At 40.7% G+C, this 22783-nt stretch overlaps 1 protein-coding gene across 3 annotated transcripts in view; it reads left to right on the forward strand.

Annotated features, from left to right (window-relative positions):
* Positions 1 to 22783, forward strand: part of trps1 (trichorhinophalangeal syndrome I) — a 119270-nt gene that overhangs the window by 59284 nt on the left and 37203 nt on the right. For all 3 annotated transcript variants that reach the window (XM_038725231.1, XM_038725232.1, XM_038725233.1), the window contains exons 5-9: positions 1278 to 1890; positions 2295 to 2509; positions 2952 to 3162; positions 3281 to 3518; positions 8331 to 9138. In XM_038725231.1, the coding sequence (XP_038581159.1) occupies positions 1278 to 1890; positions 2295 to 2509; positions 2952 to 3162; positions 3281 to 3518; positions 8331 to 9138 (2085 nt within the window). The remainder of the gene's footprint in view (positions 1 to 1277; positions 1891 to 2294; positions 2510 to 2951; positions 3163 to 3280; positions 3519 to 8330; positions 9139 to 22783) is intronic.

Consider the following 22783-nt stretch of genomic DNA (forward strand, 5'->3'; position numbering starts at 1 on the left):
CTCTGTCAACCAATGAGATTGCGTGAAAAAAGTCTCTGGGAGGAGAGGGATAGCGGAGAGTAAGGAAAGAGTGAAAGAGATGGAGGAGGAAAGGGGAGGAGGGAGTAGAAGAGACAGACAGAGAGAGGGAGAGAGAGTAGTAGAGAGTAGTTATAATCGGTTGTTAGGCAGTGTAATGAAACAGCTGTCAGACACATTTAACTTTCTTTTTCTCTCTCTGTTCTCCAGTTGTCTCGCTCATCATCTGTCTTTGTTTCGCCTTCACCTTCTCCTCAGCATTCTCCTCTGCATTTTTTCTTTTCTTATTCTTTCTTACTCTACTTCCCCTTTTTTCCTCTAACTTCTCAATTTGCTTTTCATCCATCTCTCACATCTTTCTTCTCCTACCCTCTATTCCTCAACTTAGACACTTTTTCCCTTAACTTGTCCCACTTGTCCTCTGCCTCCTTTCTTTCTTTCCCTTCCCCTCTCGTGTTCCTTTTTGTGTCTTTCTGTCTATTATGCTTGCTAAAATGGCCTAATGTTTGGCTCTTCTCTAATTGCTTGGGCAGGGTCTGTGGGATGTGATGATTGGATGATTGCTGTTGTGAGATCACACACAGTAATAGATCTCATTTAGCCTTCTGAATTTATACATACAGTAGCATTTTATTGAATCCAAATCTCTTCCAATCAAATCTAATTAGGTTTGGCTGCTAATATTTACAGTGAAATTAGGTAATGTTATACAGCTTTTGTTGACTATTAAGGCAGGGACACCTCTGTTTTCAGAAGCTAAATAGCGTTTACAACCTGATGCTTCATCCTGAAAATGAAATGAACAACATTAGATATGAAATGTTGATTAAATATGTCTGACACATTCAAAAGTTATAGTACTAACTTATGCACCTGATTTATCACAAATTACTCCCTCCAAAGTAATTAAGTTGATAAGCATTGAAGTTTTAATGGGAAATTCTCCTCCTGAATGTGACTTGGGCTAGACCATTTCCGTAGAGAAAATAGCCTCTTGTTGAACACAAACACAGTCCAACTGTGCTTCTCATGCCTCTTTTACTTCATAAATGATCTTTGGCTAATTATATACACCAGCCAAAAGTTGAGTTTTAGCTGTGACTGTTACACGTTAAATAACTACAGCTGATATAATCTGCTACTGGTGGTGCTTGTCATTTAAACCAACCGGTGTGTCATCTAAAAGTGAGAGGAATTAATTTTTAATATTGATGTAACTATCTTTTTTGTTTTTTTCTCTTTTTGCTGCTTGTCAACAGGTGATGCTGGGTGGCACGCTAATTGGGATTGGGCGCAAGACCTCCGATTGCCAGGGGAATACTAAGTACTTTCGCTGCAAATTCTGCAACTTCACATACATGGGCAGTAATTCCTTAGAACTTGAACAACACTTCCTGTCCTCGCATCCAAATAAAGTCAAAACTCCGCCAAGCACGCCCCTGCTGGCCACCAATAACCTTGCAACGCACGACAACCAGGCAAAGGAAAAGGGTCAAATCTTAGACGGGGCGGAGCGAGTCGCTGTGAGAGCTGAAGATGACTCCTTGGTTGGGTACTCCATTCCAGTCAGGGCATGTTCAGATTCATCAAGCTGGACAGGGGAGCCGGGTCGAGGGGCTGTGCAGGCGTATTATTGGTGTAAATTCTGCAGCTGGAGTTGCGAGTGGTCAGGGGGCTCGGCGAAGCTTTTAGATCACTATGAACAAAGACACAGAATGAGCACGGGAGGTACTATGAGCCCCAACAACTCAAATGCCGGGGGGATGGACATGGAGCGGGAGAGAGGAGGGAGAAGAGAAGGAGGAGAAAGAGACCACACGGCATCCAAAAGCCGCAAAGATCTATCATCTAACCCATCCAGCACCAGCCAAGGTAATTAAATGGGAGAAAGTATGGTGAAGTCTGGCGGTGAATTGCTTTAAGTGTTTGTCAGTAGAAGGTAGCTACGTTAATGGAGCACAAGATTAATGATCAAGTGTAACAAAATTAAATAGAGTACAATGATTTTTACTTCTTCTAGTACTATGATGCTGCTCGACTTTGCTCTTTAAAGAAATTCAGTAACACTGCCGGACTCTACTTATTTGCTTATTTGTTACAAGTACAATAATACTTCTTGACTGTCTTTTTTTATTGTTTTTAATGCTATGATGCCACTTGAACCTCCTTGTTTGTTTTCCTTGATACAGTTGACCTCTATTAGATTTTTTGACATGTCTTTGGTTGCTTTTTTTCTACTCCAACTCCCAAACTGTTGCTCTGATTTCTGCTCCCAGGAGACCCAAACAGCAGCGATTCGGAAGCAGTCGTGACCAGCTATAACTGTCAGTTGTGTGATTTCCGGTACTCAATGGCCCACAGTGCAGATGTGATTGTAGTAGCACCGTTGCTACTGCACTACCAGCACAACCACTCCATCCACCGATGCTGCATTCAGCACTGCATGTATTGTCCACAGGGGCTCTGTCAGCCGCATAAACACCTGGGGGAGGTGAGATTAATAAAATATTTAAATGTTTATTTGTATTGGTGTTTGCTAGGCAATTAGAAGGAAAATAAATTAGCTGTTTTGTAAGCTCTTGAAAATAAAATGTAATATATGAACAAGTTAATTATTCCAATTTCCAGCCTAGTTAAAATTCCCTTGCTTTCCCGAACCACTCACCCACGTTCCCCACCCTCCTTTGTGCCAGCTGCCAAAGATAAAAATCAAAAAGCTTGGTTTGTCAATGTTGGGGGTGGCGTCATTCAGTGCAATGGTGATGTACCCTGGTACCATTTGATATCACCTGCATAGACGAAAACACATTTACAGAGAAACAGAAATAAAGTTAAAGTCTAAATTCCCCCTGTATGTACAGCTTTGTCACTAATGATTTAAGCGTGCAAAGATCCATGCTATTCGTCACCAAACGTCTGATTTTTCTCAATAGGTGTCTCACCCCTTTGCTTGTCGGAAGCCCACCTGCTCTAAATGCTGTTCCAAGTTTCCTCAGTCCACCAAACAGCAGGACACAGTCGGCTCAAAACCCGCTACCACCACCTCACCCAGCATGACCCCTTCTAATCCTAGAGGTGACCCTGGTATGATTTCATTATCAACGTTTCACCCCTCTAACCCTGCCCATCCTGTTGTCACACAAGGTATTCAAAGGCATACTTCAACTAGCATATTTTCAGTTGTTTAATTGTATTTCAGCAGATTTAACATGATCTTTTCTTTGTTTCTTGTTCCTGATTTGTCCTGTTTTTCTGATCCTAGGCGTCACCCACTTGTGTGACCAGTGTGCGTTTGCCACCACCGACATCGATGTGTTGCTCCAACACTACGAAAGCTGCCACACCCTGATTAACCTAAAGGGGGCTCCACCACATGTCAAGGCCGAGGAAGAGATTGGGGGAGAGAAGGAAGGGGGGAGAGGAGGAGGAGAGAGAGAGTACTCTTGTACAAAGTGTCACTTCATCACGGAAGTGGAAGAGGAGATTTTTAGACACTACAGGTAAGAGATGGGGTCAGATAACATTAATTAAATACTATGAATTATAAATTTTCAATACTATATTATTCCACTTAATACATTGTTTTTTCACAGTGTTGATTCTTAGATATGAAAGTATATTAAAAAGCTTTAAAGATTTAAGATACACAGGAAGTCTACCTTTTAGTCATAGGGTTAGGGTTATTGTTAGGGGGTTTGGACACAATTTAAACATTCACACCTGGAAGCAACTCAGACATCAGATATTCACTTTTTTTTTCTTTGAATAGGAATGTCACATACCTCAGTATCACCATACTGTGAAGGTCTTCACACCAAAATTTGTTGTGTAATGATCCCGATGAAGTAATTGACGATGTTCTCTAAGTGTTGCTGGAAGAATGTCACTGTTGTGTGTTCTAATTAAGTACATTGCCATATTTTGAATCTACTACAAGTACAAGGCCTATAAAATAGTGCTACCTGATTTATCATTGCACTCCTACATCGACGTAGTCATACTCATAATGGACTGTATTTTTTTAACTACAAACCATTACATAATTCCATGCTAGCTAAACACTCTGGCATAATACCAGTACACATGATAGTAATATGGATCATGTTAGCTGGTGAAGTAATGTGTCAACTATAGTATTTTGCAACGGGTAACGTTAGCAACTAGTCGGCGACTTGAGCCAACTAAAGCACAAAATCACAATATATTTCACATGATTTGCAGTAATGTGACCAAACCAATGGATTTCACATAGAAAGCGACTTAGAGTCTGTTAAATGCAACCAAGAAAGCCGGTGAATGGTTAATTTTTGGATGTAAGGTTACAACTGTTCACAAATAGGCAATAAAAAAGGGATTAATTTCATTAAAAAACTACATTTACACCTAAATTAAGTTTTTTGCTTGCACATACAAAGGCGTGTGTATAGTATGTGTAGTAAATAAGCCTTAAGCTCAGTTTCATAGGCCTCTAAAGCCTGGAGAGGCCAGAGTAGACTCCACAGCCAATTTGTTTCCTACACAAACACACACACACACGCACACACACACACACACACACACACAGACACACTACAGGGCTATCAGTGACAGATCCAGGGAATGATAGAGAAAGCTAGAGTAAGTTAGGGTAGGAAAGAGAGAGGGGGTGGTGTGGGAAAGTTGGGGCTAAAGGCTGAGAGAGATACACAGAACTGAGGATAGTTGTGTGAAATATTTTTGGCTATATAAGTATCAATCTAGATTGCTGACCTGGATTGCTTCTTGATGTATGAGCACACACAAACTCACAGATTCACTTACTTTTTCTTGTTTTCTCGCACACACATTTGTAAAATTACAGTCTGACAGAGCCATCTTAGCAAGATTTCTGCTACAAATCAATGAAAGATTAAAAAAGTTTGATTCGTTTCAGGGTGAGAGCACTGAGAAGAAAAGGGAGAGATAGACAGAGAAGAGAAGAAGGGATGGAGTGACTGAGAGAAAGTGAAAAAAAGTAAAAAAAAATAAAAATAACAAAAAGAGAGAAGACATTGCATGAGGGAAGGCAAATGGAAGAAAAAGAAACAGGGAGAAACTGAAAGAAAGGCAGAGAAGAACGTGGAAAGATGAGGGAGAGAGGGTGACAAAGCAAGAGAGAGAGAGAAAGAGAGTGTGGAGGGGATTTAACAGTCCACTCACGTCCTTAACAAAATCTAAGCTCTGAATCTTGGAGCCCAAATCAAATAAAACTGAAATAAAGCCAGAAAGTTTCACACCACCACTAAAATCAACCAAACCTTGAAGGATTCCAAGGCCATGTTTTAGAAAACAAAATTCAGGATTTAATTATAGGGTGCTCAGAACACAGGGCCATGGTGTTAGGGGAAATAAGTTACCAGCTGAAACAAACTAATCAATCTCCTTTGTAACTTCTACACCTAAACACTTTTTACTGAGGTTCTGATATTTGTAGGCACATACATACACCAACAAGAGCTTACTAACTACTATGGCTTTGTTGTGATAGCTTATAATGTGCATTGTGTAATTACAGTGCCAGTGTTATTTGGCTTCAAAATAAAGTCATAATGAAAAATCTGTTAAATATACTTATAAAGCTTATTCTCAAACATTTTGGTATTGTATGTAATGTCTTGAATTATTAACACTTGGTGAGTGTGTGTCTGTGTGTGTGTGTCTGTGTGTGTGTGTCTGTAGACTTGTTATGTGCAGGTGTGTATTGACCTCAGAGCATTTGGGGGTCTTGACCCTAAACACAGCCTTGTTATTTGAGATACTTTTGACTAAGACTTGGTTAATGTAGACCCGTTAGACACTCAGCTGAAGTTGCACATACGCTAGCGCAAATGTGGGATGTGTAGGCTCTTTGCTCACATATCAAATGCAACTGGCTTTCTTGGAACCAGTCGCAGATCAAAAGTCTCATCCACATGGGGGAAGCAAATGCAATGAGAAGCTATATGGGCTATATTAACTAATTAGTTAAATGTGTGCTTCCACAGACTACATGGTCCTGTTCTGCAGGAAGAGACATTTAGAGAGAATTTTGTACCCAGGCACTAGCATTACACATTCTTGACTTCACATGTTGCTACGACAGTGAAGGCGTCTGGCTTTGCTCTGTCCGTTATTACACATTTCACATGTAGAGGATATAACAGACATTTCTTGGACCATTCTTCTCCGGTTTATTTTCTCAAAAGATATATTAAAATGCTTTCTCAACTCTTTCCCTTGTCACTTTACAAATAAATACCTCCAAAAGGCAAAATGATGCACTGAATTTCCCAGCGAACTACTCATACGTTTGCAATTACAGCTTACTATTCTCAAAGAAGTAATAAATAAAATAGCTTCAATACTATATGTAATGGCATCTTTTGGGGTTTTTTTTCAATGGGAAAAGTGTAAGTCAGTCAGTTTATGTGAGACAGATGTAGCTGTGACAGTATTCAGGTTAAAGGTGGATTAAATCAGTACTTGTGTAGAAGGAATGATATAAACGTCATTTATCATAAATGTGTGTGTGTAAGAGAGAGAGCAAGAGAAACAGTGGCAGAGCAAGTAAGCGGGTAAATGAATCAGTGAGTGCACCAGACCTTGTGCGCATGTATGTATGTGTGGTGTGTGTGGTGATGACAAACAGAGAGGCCACTGTCTTTGTTCAGCATCTGGAGACATTTAAGCCCACTAGGTACAAGGTGTACTTTACTCACACACACGTTTTCGCTAATTTCTACAAATACCTTGATCATTTTGATCTGCTCGAGATGCTGTTGAAGCCCCAACTTGAATCTGTCATTACCCAGGACATTTATTTTCTTCATCAACTAATAAAGGGGCACTGCATTTATTTCAAGTGCATGTATTTTATTTGTTTGAAGCTTCACATCATTAACCATTTAACTCCCTGTCAGTCGTGCAAAAACATGTTTGTGTGGGTATATGATAGGGTTTTTGATAGTTGTATTTCTGGATGTATCCTTACTACTTGTTTGGGTATGTCTGTGTGTGTTTGTGTGTGTGTGAGCAGCTCCTAGTTTTATATGTATACCTAAAAGTTTATTTTTCCCCCCCACACTCCCATGCAGCGTGGCAGTAAGTGAGAAAATTTTTAATTAGGGTTAGATGTGAGTGAAATAAGTGAAAATATGTTCATCCTATTTTGAGTCAAGTTGCACACCTGACTTAATTGTATCAGCTAACTAATATGCATGCCAGGTCTTTTTCTAAGTAATGAAGGTCTGAATTGTTAATCCTTTTATTGAAAGGCTTGTTAAAGTCTATTTCCCAGCATAATCAATCTCTACAACAGTCAAATAATTAGATTAACTCAGTAGACAAAAAGATTTATATTTAAATATTCATAATAAAATAATCATATTTATTGCTGCTAGTTAATATTTTTCCTATATACCTAAATTTAAAACAGCTGCACATAGTGGGTCAACCACAAATGGGAGTCCAAGTCCTAGGTATAGATGCTCTATTGATATTACTCGTTCGCCCACACAAGAAGCACTAAAACTGTTTTCTGAGCCAGGGAAAAACCCTGATGGTGTGTATCGTATATATAGCTAGTCATCTGGGGGCCTTGCCAACAGGAAATGAAGGTGGATTGTTGATGGGTGGATTCATTCCTTGTCATTCAGATTCATTTACATTCCTCATGGTTTTGTCCTTATTCATCGTGATTTAGTGGAACACTGAGTCACTTTTTGGCCATGGGCTTGGTGAAACTCGACCTGAGTGGTCGAAGGAAATCAGACAGGTACAAGTGCACTTTAAATTCAGTCATTTCAGGGATTGGGTTTTCTTCAAAATGTGATCAATTAAAAACTTTTTTTATATATACAGCCCAATAAAAGCTTTTAGAAATTTACCACTGGGATTTTCCCTCACACATTTTGAATCAATGAAATTCCAGATGAATTGACTACTTTACTTACTTCTTCAATACTGATGTTATTTCTTATGTTCAGTCTCCTTAGGCTTACTTTAGTGTGACTCGGTGTCACAAAAAGATAAGACAAAATCAATTTTTCCATGCGTCATGTTGGGATGCAATGGTATTGTCTAGGCACAATTTGAAAAACTACATAATTTATGAATATATACATATTATAGGTTTAGGTTTGTCAAACTGTGTCTACACACGTTTAATTGGGTGATTAAGTTTACCAGTCCTGATTCAAAATGAAAGTAAATAATGTACTAGTATGTAGTAGTTGTTTTATTTTTAATACAGCATTTTATTCATTTTAATTAAAGTTTACCTGGATAATTCACTCACTCCTTTTTGTTTTCTATAGACGTGTCCACGCGTGTTGCCGTTGTCGCCGCTGTGACTTCACGGCTCCTGATTCGTCGGCCCTCCTCGACCATTTCAACTCCGCCCACTGCCATGAATCCTCTCCCTCATTAAGCTCATTGACAACGACGTCCTTAGCCACCTCACTGACGACCACACTGATGCCTTCATTAACACTCTCAGCCAATGGCTGCTCAGCTCCCTCTACCTTAGCCATTAAAGAAGAAAGTAAGGGGGATCTTCGCCTCCTCTACTCCCTTGCGCCACCGGAGGGACGGTTGGCAGAAGGAGGCAGAGAAATGGTAGGTGGGGTGGTAAAAAGTGAGGGAAGTGAGGAGAAAGAACGAGAGCGGGAGAAAGGCTGGGTTCTTGGGGAGACAAAAGGACTAGGAGAAAGAGGAAGTGAGCAGGCCCACGGTTTACTCTGGGTGCCCAAGGAGCGAATGGGACCCGAAAGAGGAGTAGAACGAGGAACAGGAGGTGGGAGCCCTTCTCGTTTCTCCTCCCCCCTGTCATTGTCGTTTGTTTCAGCCAATCATGAGGCCTCGCAGCAGAAAAGAGGCGTGGCTTCACCTAGCATGGTTTACCTGGGAGACACAAAGTCGTTTTTGGGAGATACCAAGTCGTTTTTGGGAGATGCCAAGCTGTACGGAGGAGGAAGGCCAGGAGGAGCCACCGCAGGTGGAGGTGGAGGGGAGAAACAGATCCAGATGCCCGCTCAGCAGTACACAGGAGGAGGGAGTGGAGGTGGAGGAGGACAGGAGGCGAAAGGAGGAGCCGCTAAAGAGGAGTCCCAATCACTGCTACGGGTAAGGTGGAACATGTGCACACCTCCTACTCCTTTCATTCTCTAGATTCCTCTGTTTCACATTAACCTCATTCTCTCATTTAGCCTAATCTTCCTTCTTTGTCTCACTTACAACTGTGATTTTAGCTTTTAGCTCTGACTCTCTGAATGAAAGCCTTTGTAGCTGGAGCTCTATAGCCACATCCTACCTGCTGAGATCATTAGTTGTCAAAGTACTTTTATTAATACGCCTTTATCTTCGTCTCCTTTGAATCAGGTGTGAGGATTAGACCTCATGCAGTGTTCTTACATCAAATTTAAAGTACTTAACGCAGTTTGATGTTGGCTTAAAAAAAGTGTGTACTAGTAACCCTGCATACTTGTTGCATGTTCATATCTCTGTGCGTTTTTGTATGTGTGTAGGTTTCCATGACACAATTTCTTTTCCCATAAGTTCTATTCATCTTTTTTTTTTATTATTAAATTTTGATTCACAACACTGAGAAACTTGCCTGTTGCTACGGCAACTAGGAGGCACACTGACAGTTCCCATGGTTACCACGTGTCAATCAGTTCCCCTCATCCTATTTTGTGGCCCACAATGCCTTTCACTTCAAAGTGATGTCATGGACTGGCAGGAACAAACTGTGGTTTGCCAGTGCCACAGAGCTTATTGGCTATGATCACATGAGATCAGAATAGACTGAACTGTGTGTGTGTGTGTGTGTGTGTGTGTGTGTTTGTCAGGTCACTTACATGGGGCTATGTAAGTGGTATTATTAAGTGTGAGAAGGGTGCTCGTGGTGTGTGAACATATCAGTGTGTGAGCTGAGTGTATGGCTTCTTTGTACAAGTTGTGGGTTGATCTATTGCATGTGTGTGTGTGCGTATGTGTGTGTGTGTGTGTGTGTGTGTGTGTGTGTGTGTGTGTGTGTGTGTGTTTGTGTGAGGTGTTGGCAGTAACTTGGCAGACTGGGCAGGGTGGGGCAACAAGAGGTTTACTCATTATCGTGGGTGGGGCACTGTGTGTGTGTGTGTGTGTATGTGTGAGAGAGAGAGCGAGACAGACAGGGAGAGAGTGCATGCGTGAGAGAGACAGGGAGGAAAACTGAGATGAAGATAGGGAGGGTCAGATCGAGATCAAAGTGTAGCAAAAAAAGACGTTAACCCCATAGCATACTGTTTTGTTCCACTTAAAGAAAGAAATGTTAAACAACATATAACTCCATCTGAAATCACAATTGTGATTTTAACATTTCTGCTGTGTATGGACGTAACAAACGAGTTATAGCATGTGAATAAGTGAGAGACATTGGAGACATTGGTAGATGTTGTTCATTCATTTTGGACAGAGCTTGCTGTTTCCCATAGTATGTATGCTAAGCTAAGCTGACAGTATCCTGACTCTTTTGACATGGATCTTCTCAGTTAACGCCTGGCAAGAAACCACAGAACATATTTCCAAAACTGTTGAAGTGTTCCTTTAGGTGGCAGTAAATGTAGAAAAAACATTTCATTCCACACTATCTGACAGCATCATATACAATCTGTACCAGCTTGCCCTAACTCTTCATTGACGCTATATGATGTTTAGTAAAACCCAAGAATCCGTGTTTGTAAAGGCTGCACAATTCAATAAAATTTTCACTATTCCCCCATATTCTAATTGAAACATTTGAGATCATTGTTTGTAATGGTTGTTCCCATTAGATGGTCAGTAAGGATTGAAGCTAAAATTATACTTTCTTTGTCTGCTGGTGTCCATGTGCCGACTGCATGTGTGAAGACATCTGCCTATTTTGCCATCCAATGTCGTATAAACCACAATGTTTGAGGGATTGTCTTTGTCTTTTGTGTCTTTTTTGTTGTTGTTGTTTGAGTATATGTGCGTCTTCGGGAGTAATGTGTTCCGTAAGAGAGAAAAACACAAGGATGTTAGTGAGTGTTGGAAGGCATGAAGAAGAAAGAGGAAGAGAGAGAGGGAAGAGACAAACAATTTAACAATTTATTCGAGGAGAAACTGAACATGACTTATTATTTTAATAGCTTCATAAGATACGGCCTTTGCTGCTATCGTTCTCCCTCTCCCTCCTCTCACTAAGCAATATTTATTCTCAGTTTCCATGGCATGCACAGACACGTCTAACACACACACACACGCACACACAAATATACCACACACACAAACATACGCACATAGGCGTAGGTTGACTCATCACTGGGCAGGGTAAGGGAGGGGCACTAATGCAAAGTATCATCTGAAATAGCTTAGTACACACACACACACACACACACACATATATTGACACTTAAAGACACGTACGCACACAGAGACACTTAGTTCAATTTAAATTTGACCTTTGACGCAACAGGGCAGAGTCTGAATTATAAAAGGTGAATGTGCCCAAAATACTAATTGACTCTTTGTAAATGGCAAGTGAGAAGTAGCAAGGGAGAGCTAGGAGAGGATGGAGGGAGGGTTGACAGAAGAGGAAGAGCGATGATGGAAGGAGTGGGTTAATAGGGTGGAAGCGAAGGATTAAAACGAGACAAGAACAGAAAGAAATGGCCAAAGTCATATTTCATCTATCTATCTATGTCTTCTTTATGTGCCTGTGTGTGCGGGTTTGCGCTGTTTCCCTCATCCTCACTTGTTTTTTCTCTTCGCCCCTCCATCGACCTGTCTCTCCCCTTTTCTTTTCATTCCTTTTTCTTTCATTTCCCTTCTTTTCCTCAAAGGACAACTCACCTGATACACAGGGATCGATATACGCCTCACACACTAGCTTTCAGGCATTCAAACAAACACCCATGAAGGGGTGCGCGCACACACACACACAGCAAAGAGTTGTTAGTATTCTCTTACGGGAGGCTTTTTGCTTTGTTGAAAGAAGAGAATATTTTCTTTTGAAAGGCCTGATCTATAATTGCTGCACAGTGTTGAGACATTGCCCCGCTATTGGCTTTGTTTTCATTGTGATTTATTACATTGAAGACATTTTCTCAGTCTGAAATTTAATTTTCTGACTTTTTGACTGACTGTATGAGGCAAGGATAGAACGCGTATGAGGTTTAGAGATGAAATTAAAGTAAAAGCTTGGTTGACGTTTTAGTTTATAAATGGAATGAGACAGAGTTTGAGTAATGGTGGTTTTTCGACTTAAGTAGGGCTGCGAAAGGTCCACCTCTGAGCCAAACATATGTGAACACATATGAATATACCCAAACATGTGTGGTTGGACCCAAAGTTTAGATCACCTAATAAATTCCAGACTGTGTTTTCAAAGGGAATTCCATCTCAAGGACAGCAGAGGAGTAGATAAATGGACACAAGCAGGGGGAGGAAGATATTGTGGATGTGACCTTACAAACACAATATAATTGTGTTCATCTTATGTGGTCATAATGCAGTACTCAAATGTGGACCTTCTGGGATTTTAAAAGTCCCATGCGTGACATTCAATTCCATTTGAGTTGAGAGACAGACAGAGAAAATAGAGAGGCGGACTGAGAGAGATAAACGGGAATGTGTGCTTTCAGCAGATCAGAGAAGAGTTTCATTAAAGTTTCTCTCGTTTACATTTCTGCCCGACGGAGCTAATTATGTTTAAAAGACACACAACACACGCAGACACACACACAGCTGTATTTCCATAAAGTTCTCATTACTTTGCATTCTATTTCCCTTCCCTCTTTCCCTGCATAAATTCATGCACGTCAGTGTACATGTGCATCTGTGTGCGCTTTCCACTGCTTGTGTACTTAATTATGTGTGATGGGTCGGCATTTGTGTTCTGTCTGCCTGTGTGCGTGAGCGTGTGTGTGTGTTTTGTAAGGAAATTAAAGCATGAATTGAACTTATTTTCTGTGCTGATAATTTAACATCACTTTATATCCGCTACAGGAAATTATGGAGCTTATGCTCAAGTCAGTGTGTGTGTGTGTGTGTGTGTGTGTGTGTGTGTGTGTGTGTGTGTGTGTGTCACTGTGTTTGTGTGCTTAATACTTTTTTAAAGCCAAATGAGAACAACGTGATTTAACTTATCAGTTGTGTTCTTTAACAGATTGACTATGGTATCTGAATGTTGTCTTTCTATTTCCTGGCTCTTTGCACTCTCACTATCAACCACTTCAGATTGCTTATACTGTGTAATTGTCTTTTCTACAGTTTCTTTGCCTTACATGCCTTGGTTAACCTTTTGATGGAAAAAGTTGATGGAAAAGATGTTTTGATGACTTGAAACTGAAGTGATAAACTTTTATTGGAAGTCCTGTGTCCTTACTTTTCTTACTACCACCTCACTAATGAGCCTATATTTCCACATGTCATCATATTAGTCAACCGTTAAGTAACAAACTGCAGCAGTACAGAAATGCCAAAAATATGTTTATGGGGAGGGCAAATGTAAAATATCCCATATGCTGCATATCTGGATGACAAATCACCAAAATTAGGGAATCCTAATAAAAAATGTTTGTATATGTTGTGTGTTTATACTAAACTGACCTTTTCAGACAAGTTAATAAAGCTGGAAGTACACAATAAGCACTATCTAGTCATCACTGAGAGTCCTTTTGACCTTTGTTTCTTCATTTCTTTCTCTGTTGATGTGGAAGATTTGACTTTGAGGGTGACAATACCGGCAACCATTGATGTGCCGGTAAGCCGTATATGCCACTGGCCACAACAGCTAACTATTGACTGCTCCAGCAGCCATTAAATATCAATACCAGCAGTCTGAGCTCAAAGGTGCATTTTCTATCCTGAAAGATGAGGTTGCTCTGCTGTTTGCAGACTGTTAGCATCCTATATACGGCCCCTTATGAAAAGCGTAAAAAGTGCTGTGTTGTGGGGTTTTTTAGCCGCTGAGGTGCAGTTTGTGTGTGTCGGAAAAAGAAAAAGATATTCCTCTCTCTCTTCCTCTCTGCACACACACACACACACACACACACACTAGCAGAGTTGTCTGTTCTGGGTCGTTCAGTTTGTTTGTGTAGCAGTCACATTTCCCATCAGGACACAGACTCAAATAAACACAGCCATGCTGGAAAGAAAGAAATTAGTGAGTGTGTGTGTGGTAGCGTGTGTGTGTGTGTGTGTGTGTGTGTGCCTGGTGTATAATATCCAGGCTGTGTTTAGTGTAATAGAAACATAACCAGACAACCTGTTTGCTGTAATTTTGACCTGTGTGTGTTTGTGTATCTGTCTGTGCAATAAGCTTGTATGTGTGTGTGTGTGTGTATCTGCTTGATAGGAGCGTGTGGGTGTGTGTCACAGTTATGACCCATGTGCGGCTTTACGCTGTGTGACAGTCCACAGCAGTCTCATTGTCTGCTAGGAATATTACATTTGGCTTAAAAAACAAATTACACCATTTTAACCACATTTAGACTCATTCTGGCTGTTGCACACATGCCACGCGTACACACACATATCACAGCTGACAACATGCGTAGTGGAAAGGTGACAGCTTGGCATTTTTGGCTCACACTAATCAAGAAATAGCTTATTTGTTTGACTATATCTTGGCTCACGTTCGGACATTAATCCTCTTTCCAAGTGTTCTTTGAATTCTCTGATTGACTGGTTCCGACTTGGCATAGGAGAAGCATAAAAAGTCAAATGTTCCTCTTCAACCTGCTTGGGAAATCTGACTTTTTTACCACATCACTTCTGAAAGTGTAAAGTCAGTCATCAGTCATAGAAAAGTACACTAAATTGACTTTAAAATCCCAGGATTTGGCGGTGTGGTTTCTCTTTGGGTTGCTTTTTGGCAGCAGGATGGTGTCGTGATTAGTCAGATGTCCATCAACTGAAAGCTCAGGCTCCATGCTTTGTGCCTGATGTATCTCCCACTGCTGAAGTGTCCTTGAGCAAGCACATTGAATCCCTATTCGCTCCAGGGCTGCTGCTGGGGGTCTGAAACTGCTTTCTGACCTTCCTGTGGAGGGGGGTCAGCAAGATGAGGAATGGCTCCTTCTGGGATCGGTAGAATATTTAAAGAGACTTTCCTGTGATTGTCCAAACTTTACTGGCACTCAGTGAATTGTCCTATTTATGACAAACCGCACCGATCTGGCGCCACAGTAGGAAAACCCTTAAAAGTATTCAGATTTTGCACCACCCTCTAGATTAAGTATGATTATACAAGAATCTTCATTTGAAATGCATTTACCCAGAAAACATTCACCAACTTAATTTTTCTCTGGATGATGCAGAAAGTATCTCATAATATCATGTAATCTGATATAATTAGTTTGACTTGAGCCTAACATGCCGTCTTTTCAAATAGCTTCTCTTTCCAGTGAGTATTTCATTGGTTCAGACACATGTCGCATACACACACGGCCTTTTCATTGGTGCAGCTGGGTGCCCGTGACACAGATGTTCCAGCCTTCCCGCCAGTGAACCAACCAGGTGTTTTTCATCATGTCGACATGGCAACGGTAAAACACAGTGGTTATTTTAGCTCCTAGCTGTAATTTAGACGTTTACATCAATTACTGTTACAATCAACTTACACACACACACACACACACTACTGGGAGTGTGTGCATATGTGTGTTCTTTTTATATTTCTCTGGGTTTTTCTGCCATGGCTCGCACATCCAGCGCCTCAGCCCTCGTATGTTTCTCTCTCGCTCTCTCTCTCTCGCTCTCTCTCTCTGTGTCTCTCTCTCTCTCTTTGTGTAAGGTGGGAGCTATTCACCGCAGGCTATGTGAGTGTGTGTGCACATGTGTGCACATGCAGACGTGCATGTGCGTGTGTTCACACATGGAACCAATATTGAGGCCAGATGATAATTTAGCTACAACAAGACCTCTACACGCAACGCTAGCCAGCTACACACACAATCACACACACATAGAAATGCATTGGGTAAACCATTCTGGCAGCGCGTGTGTAATTAGGAAGCTGATTGGTTAGATTAAATGTCCATCTGACCCCTGACCAATAGCTAATTTGAAAACCCTGCTTGCCTTCCCTTTCCTCTGTCTCCTGGCTTGTTTCTCCTTTCCTTCCCTCATATCTTCTTTTAATCTGAGGTTCTTTCACACAATCAGGCCTTTTGCCTTGGTATTTAGGAGTGATGCAATTTGACAAACTAGAGAAAAGAGGCTTGAGAAAATGATTGTGAATAGTTAATTTAAGACTGCTTCCAGCAAATGTCTGAAAGTAGATTGACAAATGTGTACAAATTACTTTTTTTCTGCTTTTATCAATCCAGGCTATATATTGTGAAAATGTCCTGCTTAGCAGAAACACCTAATGAAAAATAATGTACATCTGTTTAACATATCAGTTGAAAGAGTTTCTTCCCTTTTCCTGTATTTTCTTCTCGTTTCTTTTTTCCTTAGTGTTCATTCTTTTCTGTACATTAGGCCTTGTTCACAGATGTGCATTGCTTAGGAGAAAAGCTTTTGAACTTGCATTTTAGTGAATGGATGCTTCTCGTTGCATTAAGGTTGGCGGGGAAATTGTGTCACAGCATCCAAGGCAACAAAAGAAAGTTATTTCACTTCTAAGGAGGCAGAGTGCAGATCACCTGCCAAACCACAAAAGCAAAACAATGAGTGATAAGAAGCCCAGTTAATGCAATCTGCATTCCCACCCACAGTTTAGTGGCTGTATTCTCTCCTCCCTTGTGACACATGTAACATCTTTAGTGTGTCTTGCATTCTGGCCAAGTCTGAATATGGCTGTAAACTGGAAATCATCTTCACAGAAGCCCCTCCTTCACTGCAACAAGAAAGAATAGTAAAGGTGCAGAACCCGTATTCACATTCATATCACATACGCGCACACACACACACACACACTCCCACTTTCAAACCTATATAGTGTATGCACGCACGCACACAGGCTCGACCAGTCATTTTGACACTTTAATCCACTTCACTTTAGGACATCTAGTCACGCCTTGGTGTGTGTGTGTGTGTGTGTGAGAGCAAGAGAGTGAGAAAGTATGTGTGTGTGTGTGTGTGTGTTTGTGAGCAAGCAATGCCATGGCAACCTTGGCGGCCCAAGGCCCTCTTGGCAAGGTAGCAATATGGCTCTGGGCATGTGCGCGTGCAAGCAGACTGTGCCATCCCAGTGTGCGTGGACGCATGTGTGAATGGAATGTAGAGTGGAGATTTTCACTTTTAACTCCTCTCAGTGGAAATGCACATCCACCCTCAAAGTTACAATACACTCACATATACTCACAGTGCCGTGCAGACTTGATATGGGGTGAAAGCGCAAGAAGGACACATCAGTTTTCTCTCTCTTCTTCTGTCTGTCTCTCTGTGAACTCCTCCCATCCTCTCTGTCTGCCTCCTCCTATGTGTCCCCTGTGAGGTCTTCACTCATTAGGAATTCTTCGCTAGTGTGTGCATGTGTGTGTCTGTGCGAGTGTGTTTATGAATTCTGCTCCACTGGCATGATGCATCTTGTATACCCAATTTCCCTTAAGACTATTTCTCTTTTGTTCTCTCTCTCTATCTGTATCTGGCTGTACAACACAACAGGACACAACACAACTCAGCACAGCTTCAACTGTTCAAGACTTTGCTCCCAGAGTGTATATCGACTTGTATTGTGTTCCTGTGGTCCTGTGTAGCTCAGTGGTCAGAACCAAAGCTAAAGACATTTTAGTCTGGTTGTGGTGTGAGAGTCTTGTTTTTTTGTTCTGCCTTTACAGCTAAGAAGTTTTGATGAGAGCCATAGAGAGTCTGCTCAAGTTGCAGTTTGGGCTCCATGCTACTGCTTCTCCAGTACATCTATAGGGGCAAACCATCATCAAATCTTCCCACATACTACACAGAAGAGACCCCTTCTGTCAGTGTGAACAGAAATTTGGGGCTTTACTTTCACACATTATGTATGCTCAAAATGCAGCCTGAAGGTTACAGGAATTTGTGACACTGATGGAATGAAAATAACTGACATAAAGCCATATGAGCCTCCTTAATTTCACTCCGCATCAAATTGCACAGGCATCTAATAATTATACCTTGTATATTGTCAGATGTGAAATCCAGGCCTGAACAGTGCTTTTTCTTCATTTCAAAACGCTCTTCTGATTTGTATAACAGTACAGTAGTGACACAGGGTAAATGAGCAACAATCATCGTTAAGTAAACAACATAAATCAAACAGGATGCCAGTATCCAAAAATATGTGAAAACACTTGATGTATACACTGATTTGCTGATACCAGATTCACTTTATCCACAGTCAGTCAGCAGAAATAAACTAACAATTGACCTTTAAATATGTATGATGCCCCCTGTTGATACGTTATTGCCATACTGTGCAAAAGTATATGCAAAGAACTTTTAGTTTAAAACTCTTTTTTTTTAAAATCAGCTTTTGACATAACAGCTCTTATTATGCGACAGTTCAAAAATAGTTTTGCAATGAATTAATCAAGTTTGTTCTGTTTCCCATTTCTGTTAAGGAACACTATTCTCACACTCTACTTTCCAGTTTGTTAAAATCCTGTCCAGTTCTTTGGGGTGTGTGTGTGTGTGTGTGTGAGTGTGTCTCTCTCTCTCCCTCTGATGTGACTTACACATTCAGAGTATGAGTTAAACAACGTTTTAAAAATGCTTTTCAGAAAGAATAGAGAGGGGGATTATGTTAGGAGAGAGAGACTAAATGTGAACGAGTACCATGTGCTGTTACACATCAGTTTAATAATTGGGTAATTTGTGTGATGATGTGTGTGTACGGTTACTTGTGTTGTTACATGAAGGTGCGTCATAGCTGCAGATGTTTGGCTTCTGAGGTTGTACACACACATGCACACACACACACACACACACACACACACACACACACACACACACACACACACACACACACACTCTGACACAATCATTCACACAGTCAGGTCCCCTAGTCCCATCTATCCTGTTCCTTAATAGACCAGGTGCAGCCAAAGAATGGGTGTGCGCACACATGCCCCTGTGGGTCTATGTTTTACTCTGAACTACTTCTGTACTCACGTGTCCTTGAATATTTTATCACAAGTTGTCTGTGCTGCATAAACATCTAACAACTGGATATAACTTACAAAAGGAGATCTCACACAGCGCACACACATTCACTTAGACAATCTCTATTGAGTCTGAAGCCTATGTTTGTTTTCAATTAGAGGCAAACATAGCAACTGGCCTCATGTGTCTATACACACCAGATCAAAACAATAACACTGTTATCTCCTCTCTTCTCAGAAATGTTGGATCTGTGAGCTGTCTTTTTTTTTTTACTGTAACAGGATATTCTCATAATTTAAGCCAAGTCTGATAAGATCCACCTCCAGTTCTACACTTGTTCTTGCAATTTGGGTTCAGGTCACTGAGATAACCAAACCCATTTTAAAGAAACAGTCATTTCTCTCAGAAAGTGGATCCATGTGATTCCTTTGATCTAACACAGCTCACTGATTAACACAATTCTCTCTCTCTCTCAAAGATACAGACCTGTGAGTTGCAGCTTTAAAGGACCATTTCAGTATTTTTAAACCTGGGCCCTATTTTCATATATTTTGGGGTCCAAATGGCTAGCAGTAGGGGTGGGACTGTTTATGAAGCATTTGATTCGATTATGATTATGATTCAAAGGGCTGCAATGCGTTAATATAAAGATTTTTCGAAGCATCTTTGACTACTTGGTACTTTTAAAGGAAAGTATTTGTAATGATCCTTAATGAATTTATTTCCAGTATCTATACCTTTTGTGTTCCGTCAACATTACGTTACCAAATAACTACTGCATCCATTTTTGACAGTTGTGAATTGAATCAGTCGCAATGCTCCTGAGAATAGAATTTTTTCCACCACTCCTAACTAGCAGTAGATGGCTTCAGCAGGCAGCTGTGAACCGCCTGCAGTGAATGCAATGTTTTCCTTTGGGGCAATTGCACCCATCAAATTTACATCCACAAAAAGTGCTTCTTTTTGCCACCGACATGCTCAGGTGTCAGACAACATTATGGAAAGGATTCCTACAAGTAACACCCAGTGACACCCGTTGCCTTAAGCCAGAAACAGAAGTTTTGTTCAAGGATAATTCTCGCTTTGAAATAGTTAGAGGCGAGATGTTGTAGGTAGACGCTGGTGGAAATGTGAGTTGGAAAGAGAAGATTGTTGTGTTGGAGTAACGTTAGGAAAGAAAGTCTTGCTAGCAGTTCCTGTACGTACACAACAAACTCCTCTCTTCAACTCTTGTTTCATCTCGTTCCTAAGGAATATGTTGCAGGACTGCAGCCAGATAGAGGCTGCCGGCTGAAGCCATCTACTGCGCGGATTCCAAAACTTTTTGTACCTACTAGTCATTTCGACCCCAAAAAATGTCTGATGCTACCAAGAGACTATGCTGACAACAAATAGGATACAGACTGAATATGGTAGTGGGATAGCTGAATATCTCTTTAAAGTCTACTTGCTCTTAAAGGGTAGTTCTGGTTTATCATTACTTAGATTTTATTTTCATAGGTTTGGTCACCATTTCAATCAATGATATGAGTGCATTTTGTTTGTTGCATTTTAGAATTAACAGTTTGACTTAATGAGTTAATGTGTTTTATGCCATATACAGTTACATACAACCAAACATATTTGAATAAGTATGAAGCTTGCAAATGCGCACACACCTTGCAAACAGATGAACACATGTGAAAGATCACCATTATTTAAAGCCCCCTATTTGCAGATCAACCAGGAAACAAGTATTACATTACCTCAAGACCACCGAGAGAGTGAGAGGTAGACACAGGAAGAGAGAGGGCGAAAGAGAGAAAAGAGCGCGCCAAAGACATGAGAATAAGAGTCAGAGAGACAGAAAGTGCAGGCAGAAACGACAAAGACAGGAAGATGAGAGAGAAGACGCAGGGAGACAGAGTAGAGAGAAATAAAAGCAGACAGAGAGAGAAAGGGGAGCAGCTGCCAAGCTCTGAGTGGGGTTAAGCATCACCACAAGTACAACCTAATAAGGTCTGAAAGTGCACACACACACACAGATACATACACACAAAATTTGGCCAGTGTTCAAAATCAGTGTTTCTGCAGTAAGCAACAGTAAGCAGTAACTCACATCAGTCTCTAGAGCCTTCAAATCTGAATATTGTTGATGCATAATGTTGAAACCTTGTGGAGTTTTCCAGACCTTACACTACATGACATTTGAGCCCATTTCTTTATCCGCTGTCTTTAGTCTTATGTATAAAAATAGTACTCCTAGTAGCTACTAGGTACTAGGTACAAGTATATGTATTCTGTGTCTGTCGAAATGTGTGACTTGCAGATACATCTGAAAGGATACGATGATGAAAATGATTATGTCTCTTTTTAGAGTCTACTCAAAGTCACGCATTGAGTTGTGTTGCATCATTAGCATGTGCCCTGTTTGCTGTTTTTTTACCAGGTTAGCCTGCCATACCAAGCTATGCTTGAGCTGGAGATTGCTATCTCTACACCTCTCCCTGCCTGTTACGTGTTTGGTCTGTCTATATTGTGTACAGTGTTTCTCTAGCCTGTGTACTTACTAAGAGACCAGGGGAGCACTCTGAGTAAGTGTCATTGCATCATATAGTGTCTTTATTTCTAAGACAGTATAACTTATGACTGACTGACAGATTTAGGATTTTTTGCAGGGCATTTTTGTCAGGTTAAATGTCCTCAAATATATGGTAGACATTAGCTGACCTATTAAAGTCCCAGACAGGTGTTCATTAGAGCATGTCAGTCCACACTGGGTCTACACGGAGTCACATAGAAGTATTTAAGAGACGGAGTCATGCAGTTTAGAGTTTACTTGACTGGATTCTTCTTATGCATTAGACCTTTGCCGAATGACTAAGGTGCAGTAGCTTCACAAAATGATGTAATTCAACATTTGCAAACCATCTATTTAATATAGTTTGTAATGACAGATGATACAATTTGAGCGCATTCTTTAGTCATCTAAAATATCAAAATATATTAACTGCCCCAGAACGGGAGACTTGAGTGAGAAGACTGTGCATGTCTGTTGCTGAGTTCCCCAAATTCCCTATTTAGGACATTAATACTGTAATCCCCGGCAGCATTTTACACCTGTTTCACTTACTGCTTCAAAATCAGGTTCAAATCACATTCTCTGGTCTGTGTAATAACTAGTGATCTAGTTTTGAGGCCAAAAGCAAGAGGAAAACGCTTTGATTGGCTGTTATTAGGCAGTTCTTAATATTTTTTAATCTCTTTATTGTTGTTATAAGCAAGGTTTAGGTTACACTTTCTCCACCTCAGTGTTTGTGTGTTTTTGTAGGGTATCTAAAAAATGTCAAAGTCATCTGATTGGCCAAGGATTAGATGAAAGGTTTTGGAAGTGATCAGTATCTGTGATTTCCACCATTAGATGATTAGTTTTTTTTGCTAAGCTAGTATAAGTGCATGAGCTGACACACAGGACTTCCATGTCTGCATGTTATTCTAGCATCCACGTGTTATTTTTCTTGGACAGACAACTCTTCAAGACAACCATAAAACAAACACGAACGCCACGGAGGCGGCAGCATTGCAAATTAGACAGCAACAATCCTGTGAAGGGTCTAAACAAACTGAGCAAATCAACCATTCCAAACTATATAATAGCTGTTGAGTCCCTAGCAAGCACTAAGTGAGGAATGAAACTTGACAC

The sequence above is a fragment of the Micropterus salmoides genome, unplaced genomic scaffold (assembly GCF_014851395.1).
Source record: "Micropterus salmoides isolate LMB-PRFRI ecotype aquatic unplaced genomic scaffold, ASM1485139v1 Ms_hic_scaffold_17, whole genome shotgun sequence".
Lineage (NCBI taxonomy): Eukaryota > Metazoa > Chordata > Actinopteri > Centrarchiformes > Centrarchidae > Micropterus > Micropterus salmoides.